The 12,855-nt window shown below is 49.7% G+C and overlaps 1 protein-coding gene across 9 annotated transcripts in view; it reads right to left on the minus strand.

Annotated features, from left to right (window-relative positions):
• GOLGA3 (golgin A3) overlaps nt 1-12,855 on the minus strand; it is a 47,226-nt gene that overhangs the window by 24,035 nt on the left and 10,336 nt on the right. For 7 of the 9 annotated variants that reach the window (XM_055080384.1, XM_055080382.1, XM_024120748.3 and 4 more), the window contains 5 exons: nt 11,898-12,140; nt 9,654-9,766; nt 4,683-5,335; nt 4,124-4,235; nt 1,952-2,258 (listed from right to left, as the gene is read on the minus strand). In XM_055080384.1, coding sequence (XP_054936359.1) covers nt 1,952-2,258; nt 4,124-4,235; nt 4,683-5,335; nt 9,654-9,766; nt 11,898-12,140 — 1,428 coding nt within the window. The remainder of the gene's footprint in view (nt 1-1,951; nt 2,259-4,123; nt 4,236-4,682; nt 5,336-9,653; nt 9,767-11,897; nt 12,141-12,855) is intronic. The other 2 variants (XM_028480150.2, XM_055080383.1) reach the window with 1 other exon arrangement.

Consider the following 12,855-nt stretch of genomic DNA (forward strand, 5'->3'; position numbering starts at 1 on the left):
GCCTTGTTTTACGTGTTTCTGCTGAAAGACACCTTGCTTCACTTTCTGTTGATTCATTAACTGACAGTCGACAGCGCTGTACCTCGTGCCTGTGCGAAGCTTGTCTATCACCCGTGTTTTCTCCATAAAGCACATCACAGCCTTCCTGCACTTAGGAACACCACACAGTGTTTGGGGTTAATCGTAAAGAGCAAAACCACCCCAAAAAGCACAAAAAACGTGGCACTAAATTGACCATTAAAGGACACTTGTGGTACAAGAGCTGAACCAAGAAGGCTGAGCCTTTTTGCACGTCAGGTGACCGCAACCCTTCTCTGCTCTGCACCTATCTGCAAATGACCGGAAAGGGCTGTGAGTACTGATGGGGGTACAAATACATTTAGTGAGTCGGAGAATTCACAATTAGCAAATCTGCAAACAATGAGACTGCGTGTCCACGACATGGCCACGGGAGCTTTCTGGCTCGAGACTTCGGCATGACGACGTCTGTGAGTCATCAACAAGCTCAGGAGTGGTACACGCGCAACCCTGCTGGTCTGCTGACACGGTCAGCGCTGCCGAGGGCAGGGTGGAAAGGGAGCAGACAGGAAATCACAGCAGAAACCCAAAGCGTAGTACAAACAAAACCAATTATTTTAAAAATAAATTACACCAAGTATTTAAGAAAACACTTATGATTCTAACGATAGTTTCCAAAAATTTAAAACAGAGAAAAAAACCACGACAGGCTCCATGACCCCTGATGTGAAATCCCTGGGGACAGATGTGCCTCAGAGTTCAGAGCAGTGGGGCTTCAGTACGGCAACAGAAGCACCTCCCCCACCCCCCATCCCCCAGCCAGCAGACACACCGACAGCAAGGCGTGGGGAGGCTGCCACTGCGCTGCCTGCGGGTCACTCTGCTGCCTGCCGAGCTCTGGTCTGGCCAGGCCTTGCAACCCAGAGCAATACAGAACGTCTTGGATTTTATAATTTTCTTAAGGGATTGGGTATCATAAAATGCTCCGAGACTAAAGTCAGTCGGCTGTTTTATTTCGCAGCTGGTGCTTCCCGCCGCAGGATCGGATAAAGTTTTTGCCACAGCGGTTTGTCACTTTTCCTTTATTTCATCAGATCTGAAACCTCGTCTCACAAGCCTTACGGCCAAGACTCCACGTCGGCAGACGTGGTCCTTCACAGCAGCCCCGCCGCGCCCCGCTCACGCCGCTCAGACGGCCAGACCTCGGGGACGAGAACGTCATCTCTCCAGCCTGCACCGGAGGACCAGGGTCTGGGCTCTGAGCGCCATTCTCCCACCCTCTCCCCCTCCTCCCGTCAGCACAGTGAGATGTCGTGAGCCACAGACCACTCTTCTTGGCACCGGCCGTGTGTGGAGCGTGGGCTCTGGGAATGGAGTACGCGCCCCCAGGAGGAGCAGAAAGCACGAGGGAAGGACACACAGGTCCGCCGTGGCTGGCCCACCAGCAAGGTTTCCTGACTCCACCGTTCTGTCAATCGTTCCAGAGGGGGTTCCCACAGGGATCCAGCTAGACCCAAAACCTGAACTTATGGAAGGGAAAATAAAGATCTACTACTCAACAGTCTAAGTGTTGCTTTTAAATATCTTAAATGGCACCTGCAATTCTGGAATAAGCAGGCAGATCTAGCCCCCAAACAACAGTGGACTGAGAAGGCAGAACAGTGGAAACGATTACTTCTGACAGGGGTCCAAAGTCCATTTCTAAGACCTGAGCCGCCCCCCTGACGCGCACGCAAAAAACGTGCAGAATTCCTCAGCTGAACCGAAAACAACACTACTTTAGGGAAGTGGACACCTCACGTATAAATCAGAAGGGAGGATAACCCCCAGCACAATGATGTGACACAGGTCAGTCCTCAGCCCCTAGCAGAGGCACAGCCCCTGGGCGCCTGCACGTGACTAAGGGACAGCCACGCAGACGCGGGATGCTCACCTGTGCTGTCCTTGCTGAGGACGCTCCTCTGCATCTCCTCCACTTTGGCCATGAGTCTCTGGTACTGGCCCTCTGCCAACCGCAGGTCGCTGTTGGAGGAGGCCAGGCTAGCATTCTTGGCTTCCAGCATGTTCTGCAGGGCGCTCATTGCCTGCTCAAGGTCCCAGCAAGACTGCTTTAAGGTGTCCACCTCCGAACTGAGCGAGTCCTGCCTCTGCTGGCTGCTGTGGCTCTGCTCCAGCTGTGCCTGCAGCCTCGTGTGCAGCGCGGCCAGCTGCGCTTGCAGCTCGGCCTTTTCTTTAAGTGCCTGGAAAGACCCACACACAGCCACGCTGACGTTCAGGAAAATAAGTCGCTTCCACCCTGCGTATTAAGAGGGCTGCCAAAACACAGCCAATGAGACAGAGAAAGGTGTCCAACAGGTGAACTTTACAGGAAAGCACCATGTTTTCCAAAACATTCCGTCACCTCTAGCATTACGGTTATCAAAAAAGAAGGGGTTTTTCCAAACAGGCGCAAGAGGTAGGAGGGGTGAATACAGAGTCGGCCTGTTTTCTGCAAGGTGGCACCTGAGCAGGGCAGCACATGGGAAAAGCTCTGCAAGCACCCACTCACCCACAAGGACGCTGGAAAACATATTTGTCCAAATAACAAAAAAGCACACACGCACGCACAAACACACGGTGTAAGGACCCCCAGAGGGCTGAGGGGTCTTTAAAGATGAAGAGCAGCCAGGTTCAGATCTGGGGAAAACAAAACTCACAGAACACGTCTGCGGGGAAAGGGTGCCATTACACAGGAGAGGCTTGGAGGGGCTACAGCCAGGGCCGCCAGGCACGGAGCAGTCTGAGGCACGGTCTGTGCTACGTGGCAGGGCTGCGGGGACCGCTGTCCGCAGCACCCAGCCGGGAGAGGAGAGGGGGGGCCTCGAGAAGCCCCAGGCCCCAGGGGCAGCTGAGAACAGACACTGAGCAAAGGGCATGACCCCTACCCACCCATCGGCATCTCCCACCCACCCTGAAGTCAGCCTATCAGGGTGTGTGTGTACAGCAACTTCAAAATGCAAAGAGGAGCAGACAGCTGCTCGTCAACACGCAACAGCAGAAGACCGATGTCGTGAAGACAAACAATAAATTCAACAAACGGAAGAATACCCCCCAAAAACGAGTTGACTGAGCAAACGCAGTAAGATTTTGTAATAAGTATAATCGGCATATTCACAGAAATGCCAGAAAGTTTTGCACCCGTAACAATCCACAAAGATCTCGGCTTGGACACAACCGAAGAGCAAATCAAATCCCAGGAGGATAAGGAGGTAAAGTAAAAGCCAGCTAAGGTGCTTCGATTGTTCAAGGGCGTCAAACTCAGGGGAGGTGGACACGCACTTGCTGAGGTCACGTTCTACAGGAGGACAAAGTGAAAATCGTGTGCAACTAAAATTAACCCCGACACCTCGGTAATCACCTCCTCAGTTTAGAGTTCTATGTACAGAGCCTGTGTCCCAGGACCATGCGAACAAAAAAGTCCTCAGACGTGAGAAGCACATTCAGCAGAGCAAGCACTCTCGCGTGCACGGCTCCCCCGCCCACACAGCACAAGCTCCTGAGGGGAAGGGACAGCCCCCGCCTCGACCTCACCCCCCACCCCAGTGCCTGTGCTCTCCCCCGTCCCCGTGCCAAGTGTAGAGGATCAAAGGCAGCTGAACTGAGTTACTCTAATTGCTGATCGGAAAGCTGAAAATTAAGGGATGGAAAATGATTCTTTAGGCATATGCTAACCAGACAAAGCAAAATTCGTATCAGAAAAAGCAAAGAAGCACTAAAGGGGCAAAGAGGACAATTTCACCAGGCCAGAAAAAGGTGAAATCCACCCCAAAGATTTAACTGTCATGGACTGTTAGGTTTCTGACAGCAGAGCTAGGAAGCCTCCCAGGCAGATCCTGACGGAGATACAGGGAGAAAACACATGGAGCGGGAAACCAGCACACCTCTTTCTGTGGCTGATCGATCAAGCGGACAAAAATGTACAGCTACAGAAGACGAGGCTGCTGCACCGCTGCTGCTGATAAAGCTTGTTCCTAAAGACACGTGTAAAACTTTGTACGCACGAACAGGAACTGCACATTCTTCTCAAAGACATGGCACATTGATACATCCATCAAATCTCCATTACCTGACTAGCCTCTAATGATAAAGCTTCCAGCTGTCCTTCGAGTCTCATTTTTTCTTTAAGAACCTGCAACATTTCATCCTGAGTTTCAGCAACAGAGCTCTCCATGGACACGCTGAAGGATAAAGGCACAAAGGATCAGGCAGTGGGAAGATGGCTGATCACTGTCTTTCCTTTACACCATCCATACTCTCCAAATTCCACACCCCTCTGCTCCTCTCCCCCAGTTTTTAAAAAATAAGTAAGTAAAAAAGATTTAGGTAGCGAGCCAAAGCTCTTAGGAATGCTACCAATAAACACTCCCGCCCACAGCACGGCCTTTTCAGCCACCACATGGCCAGAACGTCCTCATGGAGACATGAGCCCCCATCACATCTGTGCAGTTTTAGAGACAGGTCTACACAGATCCTGGAAGGCAGGATATCTTAACACTGCAGGTGATTACTCATTCGACCCAATTCCACTTCTTACAAAGAGACAGACTGCATATAAATGAAGCGTTAAAGACCAAGCGGGGGACTTGGAGAGGAAGGCGGTGCCTCGCGGGCCCGGCGTCACCCACCTGCTGCAGATGCTGTCGGCCCGGCGCCGCGTTTCCCCGTTGACCTTCTGCTCTTGGCGCTCGGCGGCTGCAGCCCGAAGGACATCCGAGATGGAGGGGAGCTGGCCCAGGGCGCTGGCGGCGATCTCCCGGCTGCTGACCCCACCGGGGGCCTGGACCACGCCCCCAGTGTTCACCAGAAGGCCGGCCGTCCCTCGGGCGGAGACGCTGCTATAGGAGGAGCTGTCACTCTCGGTCCCGTCAGCCTCGGACACATTGTCCCCCACCAGGGACGCATCCTCCAGGCGGTCGTCGGCCTCGGGACACAGGCTGAGCTCAGACACCACTGACGTCCCGCTGCCTCGGTTCTGCTCCAGGGAGGCCCTGGCAGAGTCCGGAGCCGGAACATTTCCACCAGAATTCCGAGCGTCTGAATCTTCAGTTCTGTAATCAGCCAGAGACCGAATTTTGCTTGATTTGAAACTTTTTTTCTCCTTAGGATGTGCCAGGAGCCCTAAGCTGCCCACCTTCGGCCCCCGAGGGACGCTGGTGCGCAGGAAGGAATATTCTTTGGTCATAGCCACGGCACTGGCCCTCGGTAAGGTTTCTGGGTTCAACATGAGTTCAGGATCAAGTGTGCTAAAAAGTCTCGTTTTAGTTACAGGTTGACTTGACTGAGAAGGAAAAGAAAGTACAAAAATTATGTTTAAAATTGACAAGCAGCATTCAGAAATTGCCATCCAGAAAGGCCACGCCGATTACACAACGAGGGCTCCCTGCCACGCGGCCGCAGCACGGACCTCCCGTGCTCTGTGACTCGCTGCCTCCACAGGGCCCTGGGTGAGGGCCAAGTGCACGCCTGACTCTGACCCGACGGCGTTTCCAAACACCCACCAGAGCACGTCCTTCCTCCTCACACCTGCTTCACACAATATTCCTGGCTATTCTCCCATGATAATTCTTTTACATAAACCTTGAAATTTTTCTTCAAGTTAAGAAAAGAGTCCTGTTGAATTTTAAATTTACAATTACTGAGGGGATAATGAGCCACTCCCCCCATTTATTCATACCTGTTGCCTGACCCCCAACAGAGAGAGTTATGTAGTGTTTATCTCGAGTCTAAACCATTTTTGTTGTCATTTAAATTTAATACTTAGACATTTTATTATTTTGTTGATATTATAAATATTCTTTTCCCACTAATTTCATAACTGGTCATACTAGGATAACTTGATTTTTCCTATTTGTATTTGAAACTGACAATTTCTAAACCCCAATTATTTTAATAATTTTATATTTTTATACATTTATAATGCTAGCAGTTTTTCAGCTGATTCTCCAGCATTTTTCCAAGGTGTTACCAACACCTGCAAATAACAACATTTCTCCTATTTTTTCAATATTTATATCTCTTACTTCTTTTTCTCACATCATCATGTTAGCTAGAACTTCCCAAGTGGCCTTGAATGAGGCTGGAGATGAGGGAAGACACCATTCCTTGGCGCTGAATCAACATGACTTTCTCTTACAGATTAATATTCTATGTTATTCTACAAAAGTTAGCGCAATCCCAAAGTGGCAAGGGACAAGGTGGGCGAGGAGCATCTCGAAATGATGCTGGGATACAAGAGGAAGGATAAATGAGCCAGAGCAGCAAGGAAGAGTCAGGGGCGTGGTGCGCTGGACACGCCAGGCCTCCCAGATGGTAACACACACTATGAAGCTGCCATAATTATATCCACTGAGAAGGAAAAAAGCAGCAGGTGGGCTGACGACACAGAACACAGCCCAGGAACTGGTCCAAGAATAGGTGGGGTCTATAGATATTTAAGAAGCACCACAATAAGGTAGCATTCCAACCAGTGGGGAAAAGACAGACTACAAAATAAGCAATTTGAGATAACTGGCCAGCTGTCCAGAGGCTCACTCCCACCTCTTGCCTCCATCCAAAACATTTCAAGCGGATTAGATTTACACAGGAAAAAAACACAACTTTTTAATACTTTTTATACTATCTCTTACTTTTAGCATAAGAAGAAAACCGAGGTGAATTTACTTATATCCTTCAAACGGGGAGATCCTCTCAGATATGACATGAACCCCAAAAGAAGTAACAGCAAAAACTGAAAGTTCTGACTGTAAACATTCACATCTGATGTGCAGGGAATTCCCTGGCGGTCCAGTGGTTAGAACTGCACTTCCGGGACTTCCCTGGGGGTCCAGTGGTTAAGACTCTGCACTCCCAATGCAGGGGGCCCGGGTTCGATCCCTGGTCAGGGAACTAGGTCCTGCATGCTGCAACTCAGAGCCCACATGCCACAACTAAAGAGCCTGCGTTCGGCAACTAAAGATCCCGCATGCCACAACGAAGAGCCTGCACTCAGCAATGAAGACCCCATGTGCCGCAACTAAGACCTGGCACAGCCAAATAAATAAATATTTTTTAAATTGAATTTAAAAAAAAGACTGCGCTTCCACTGCTGTGGGCACGGGTTAGTCTCCCTGGTCAGGGAACTAAGATCCTGCAAGCTGCGCGACACAGCCAAAAACAAACAAACAAACCAAAAAACTGATGTGCAGCAAAAAGTATGCCAGAAAAGAAGTCACGGCAAACTAAGAAAAAATTATTTGCGAAAATACTAGAAGGGGATAACTTCCTCATATACAGTACCAACACAGTAAAAAGACAACCAACAGAAAAACGGACAAAGACTGACAAAGACACCCAAACAGCCAACATGCAAAGAGGCGCTTACTGTTAGGAAGTACTGTTTTTTTTTTCACCTATCAGAGGACAAAGATTCAATTTTCATTATTTCGAATGCTGCCAAGGATCTTACAGACTGTTAACCGGAATGTAAACCAGTCCATCCTATGTGGAGGGCAATACATATCAACTAACAAATACATAAAACCTTTTACCCAATAATTTGACAGTTAAGGATTTACCCATAAAAGTATACCAAGACACAAAACATTCCCTGCAGCATTGTTTGCAATTTCAAAAAACTAGAAACCACCTAAATGTCAATCACTATGGGTTGGTTAATGCAATGCTGGTACATACACATGGTCACAAAGGATGAGGAGGACCTCTATTGTGTTGATGGAGAAGGAGCTAAGGACAGAGGAGTGAGAAAGGCGGTGTGAAGAACAGCGCAGAGAGGGTGCTCCCCTGCATAAAAATTATCACCACCTCTACAGGAAGGCACATGCATGGAGATGCTCTCAAACAGGGGAGGACTTTCATTCATCATCTCTACCATTTAAATATGAGGTTTGAACTACATTCCTAAATAAGTATCTTTCTACTCCTAGTTTGTTTTTGCTTGCCTGTTTTGTATTTTTTGAATCGAGAATTCTGAGTTTTATCAAATACCTTTTCAGCACCTACTGAGACGGTCAGTAAGTCTTGCCACATGGAACGACCATTATGATGAGTTCTATCAACAGATTCTCCCATTTTGAACTAACCTGTACTCTTAAAGGACACCTCACTCGGTTTATGCTACTCCATGAACCGACAGGCCACGCTGATGGGTCACAAGCACAGCTCTGCGCTCAGACAGGCAGGTTCAAATCCCAGCTCAGCGGGGGCACTGGTGGTCACTTCAGCTCTGAGCTCCCCTGGGTCATAGGGAGGACCCACCCAGATGCGATCTGCATGAGGACAGCACCTGCCAGGCTGCACGCTCCTCGGCCGGCCCTGCCCCGAGGGTCTCCAGAGCAGGGGACAGGTGGGGGCCAAAGTAGCCGGCACCTTGCTGCCTGCCTTCCTTAGTGCGGCGTGGGGCGGGGAAGGGGCGGTGAACAAGCAGGCGGGCCCGTCAGGTTGGTCAGACCAGTGTGTGATGAGTCCAGCAGCCGGACCAAAGTTATCTTACTGAGGCTAAGGTTTTATACACATATATGCATACATATAATTTTTAAAGATGGGAAATGATGTGAAACTTCACACTGAACTCCTGACACATTAATTGCCTAACGTTGGATGACCCAGGCAGAGCTTGGACTTGCGGTGCAAACCCCTGGGAGGCAATCTGTGGACAAGCTCGGCACACAGACACTGTCTGGTCTGTATCTTGGCTCTGCTACTTTACCGCAAGTTCCTTACCTGTCCGAGCCTCACTATAAAGTCCGTGGGGAATTTAACACAGTGCCTAGCACACATAATTACTATTGACTATTGACTATCATTGTAACGTTTTCTGGCAGGCCATCTGGACAGATCCCTAGAAGCCCCTGACCGGGTGGGAGCCGCTGTCAGTTCAGAGCCTCGTGCTGTCCCTCCCAGTCCGTTTACATTGGCTTCAGAGCCCTGACGCTTGAAAAGCCAAGGTTCTCTCTTGGGAAAACAAATGGCCAACCTTGATGAGGACCTGTCACTACTAAATCAATCCCCAAAAGCGTTTTTTAAAAGTTTGTTTAGTTTTAAATTCCTTTAACTTGAAATTTTTCAAGTCCACAGAAAACTTGGATGAAGAGTGAAATGAACCTTCATACCCCCCTTTCTTAGAATCACTCGATGTGATTAAAAAGACTGCTTTCACTGGTATCCTAACGAGAGTTTCCTACCTGAACAAAACTGATTTTAGCAAAGCATATGGACATACTTATCACATGTGTGGGACGTGGCACATATTCTAACACTGTACAGCGAAGTTCAGTAGAAACTGTGCCACTTATACAGTAAACAAGCCAATCCCAGACTGGCCGCTCAAGCACAGACAGCAGTTCTGCCCAAGTATCTGCTGCCCCTGCTTTTCCAAAGGCAGCCTTAGAAGGAAGAAGGACCAGGCGGGCTGGGAACCAGAGCCTGCGCGATCTCCCCAAAGCGTGGGAACTGCATGACAAAAATGGTCTCTGCAGAGAGGCACAGAAGCCCATCCCCCCAGAGAGAAATAAACAGCAGATCCTAGAATTATGTCTGCCTAATTGCTGTTTTTCACACGTGAAGTTTTCCACTAGCTTGTTCAAGAGAGGGAGACTCACTCTTTCCTGCTGGCGCTTCACCCTGTACTGTTTGAGCTGCTCTTCCAGCCGTTTCCGAGCCTGAAGTCGGACCTGCTCCTCCTTCTCCAGGGGCAGTGAAGCCTCTGTTGAGCCTGAGGTGGGGAAATGGCCATTTAGAAACTCACAATGCACCAGGGCACAGAGGACCAATCAGAACAGCAGCTTGGCTGTTTTGTGTTTTATTACCGATACGATTTAGCTTTGAACGACACACGGCTGTCTAGTTTGAAAGAAGTGTTTGCAGATGGAGAGAACACTGCGAGCCTTGGACACTGACCACAGAGAGGACCCAGCTGGTGGCAGACACGCTGGCCAAGCACAGGGGCCGTGCTCATGCCACGAGTGCATCGCCCCTATGGGCACCCAGCTGGTAAAACAGGACACGGGCAACCTGTGCCTTTTAGTAACAAAAGAACTGAACTTGAAGTTGGTGCCAGTGTGAGTGTTCTGAGGTTCTCACCAAGCTCTAAGTCCGCTCCCTGACATTACAGAGGAACGTAAGAAGCAACCCTGGCGAGGCGACCGCCGCTGAACTCGCCTTCTTCACACAGTTATGTCTGGGCCGCTCACCTCAGTTTCCTGCCTGAGGCGGCTCCAGTCCAGGGTCTCTGCTCAAGGACAGGAGGGAACTACTCTGACAACTTTCTGGCTAATAAAATTTTAAGTATCTAAAATCTAAACCTTTCACTTTGGGTAAGAAAAGGGTTGAACAGCGAGTGAAAGGGAGGAGAGCCCCAAGTCTCCCCAGGGGGGTCAGACAGCAGGCTGACGGGAGCAGAGAAATGCCATAACTGAGCCCCTTTATGGGCGGAAGCATCTTCAAATGTGGATTCTAGGAGGTAAGTAGCCGCTGCTGAATTTCCCTAGGAATTCAGCAGTGTTGTCACTAACTGTGCACTCATCACTCGAGAGGTCTCTCATACTTTTCACAACACTGAGTGGTCCAGACAGCAGAGACCTAGGAGCTGTGGCCTCAGGCAGGGAACCCAAATCAGCAAGCGCAGCACCAGAGACATGGCCTCGGGGCTGGGCTGGGGGCAGGCGAACCGGGTGGGTACCTCGGGCCAGAGCTAACAGACCCCTCAGGTCAGGACCCAGGATTCCACGCGACATCTCGGCTGACATGCTAACAGTTAGTGTACAGAGATGTTTAAAGTACGCTGTGGCCCTAACAAAATAATGCCTCTGAAGAACCCTCTAGTAATCAGGGAAGTGGAAGCTGCAAATGAAAGTATCAGGCAGCACCACGGCACACCCACCAGACTGGTAAAGACTCAGAGGAAACAGCCTCTGTGTCCTCTCACAGGGCGTCAGCGCCCTGGAAATGTGACCACACGTGATGGAGATAAACACAGCTGTTGCTTCTGACCAAGAATTCTGCTTCTAGGGTGGAGCCCATAGAAACGAAAGCACCAATGCTGCAAACACGCATGGGGAGATGCTCATTGCAGTACTGGTCACGTGGCTCTTACCAGCCACACGCGGGGCTCCTACCAGCCTTAAGAGAATGGATATGGAGTTGCATCAGCTGATCAGCTGATGTGGGGCAATCTCCGCGTGATAAAGCTAGGTGAGGAAAGCACACAATAATGTGAGGGACATAACCCCATTTTAAAAAACAATGACCCCCAAACCTGGCTGTTTTCAGAGGCCTGTAAAGGACTATGTGAGAATGTGGCTGACCTGGAGGGGAGGGGAGGGGAGGGGAGGAGGTACTGAAAGGAAGATGAGGCTTAAAAACAGCATGTGTGAAATGATCCCATTAAGTAAAATCACACAAGCCTGTGTATGAAAACCTACATGTTACAGAAAGGTCTGGAGGTTTCTAGGGCTCAGAGGCTGCCAGTTTGCAACTTGCTCACCCCTGAATCCCCAGGCATTGCACAAAATAAATACTGATTAAAGTACTTCATAAAAGAAAGCCTTCAAAGTGTAACTGTCAAGATCAAAACCCCACTGGCTGCTTGCTCACCACCCAGGGTGACAAAAGACACGCACACACAGGCCCTAGAAACTTGGGCCTCAAGCCCAAGTCACCATCAGGCCATGATGAAGTGTATCTTCTCTCTGAAATGGAGCTAATTGTTAAATGTATGACGCACCACAGTGATAAAACAGCAAATGGCAGGGGGGTGCAGGGCCTTATGCCACTGAAGGATGGTGGGTGACAAGGGCCCTGGGGTGGGGGGAGATGGGGGAAGAGCCCAGCGGGAAGATGCTTACACAGTTGCGTTTCTTGCATAGGAAGACTGAGTCTGAGGGACTGCAAAGCTTCTTTTCTAACACTGCCCTCAGCACTAGTCCCCTGAGACTTCCTTAGGTTGTCATGGAAATCAGCCACACCTGGAGAGGCTTCAGGACCCACTGTCAGCGGAGGGTCTGGGAAATGTGGCGCCGGCCCATTCGGACAGGTGTCTCCTTGGCTTCCTCCTTCATCTGAAGCTCTGTTTACCTCGACACCGGCACCTGGAAGAGAGAGTGTGCTGGGCCATCACGGTTTTAACAACTCAAGCAGGACAAGAGGGGATCTAGATACGTGAGCAATCTCCACATGCCATGGATCTGTTCACTCTAAGAGGACAGCAGGATCATCCCCTCCTGTGGGCAGTGAGGTGAGACAAGTCACTCAACCTCGCAGAGCCTGACATACTCACCTGCAGGACACCCTCCTCACCCTCCGAGCTACGGCTGTGGAATTTAAGTAGTAATGTTTCCTTTTCATTTAAACAAGACCAATGAGAAATCTTACGAAAGTCCGTTTTTCAAAAAATAGCAAAAAAAACCTACACATGCTTAAAACATAGCTGACGATGTTTCTAACAGGCGTTGTTAACAGCAGTGCTAACCCGTGTCACAGCCTCACGTTTTCAGTGGGCTGATTCCAAACGAGAAAGCAAAGGCAGAGTCAGAATAGCTGCTGAGAACGATTATGGCAAAGTTGAGCACAGAACCCAGAGTCTGTGCTTATGGCTGACAAACAGCTGACGGATACAAAGCCAAGTTGACCAGTGGTGACTACACACGGCTACCAAGCTCACTCTCCTCCACTAACACTGTTACGAGTAGACTTGTTTATACTCTAACTGAAACCTATTTCTGTGCCAAAAGGAAACTAGAGAGAAAGCACTCTCCCCGACAGACCAGCCAGTTGGCAGCCAAAGAGCCAGGGAGACGTGTGGAG

Source organism: Physeter macrocephalus, chromosome 19 (assembly GCF_002837175.3).
Source record: "Physeter macrocephalus isolate SW-GA chromosome 19, ASM283717v5, whole genome shotgun sequence".
Lineage (NCBI taxonomy): Eukaryota > Metazoa > Chordata > Mammalia > Artiodactyla > Physeteridae > Physeter > Physeter macrocephalus.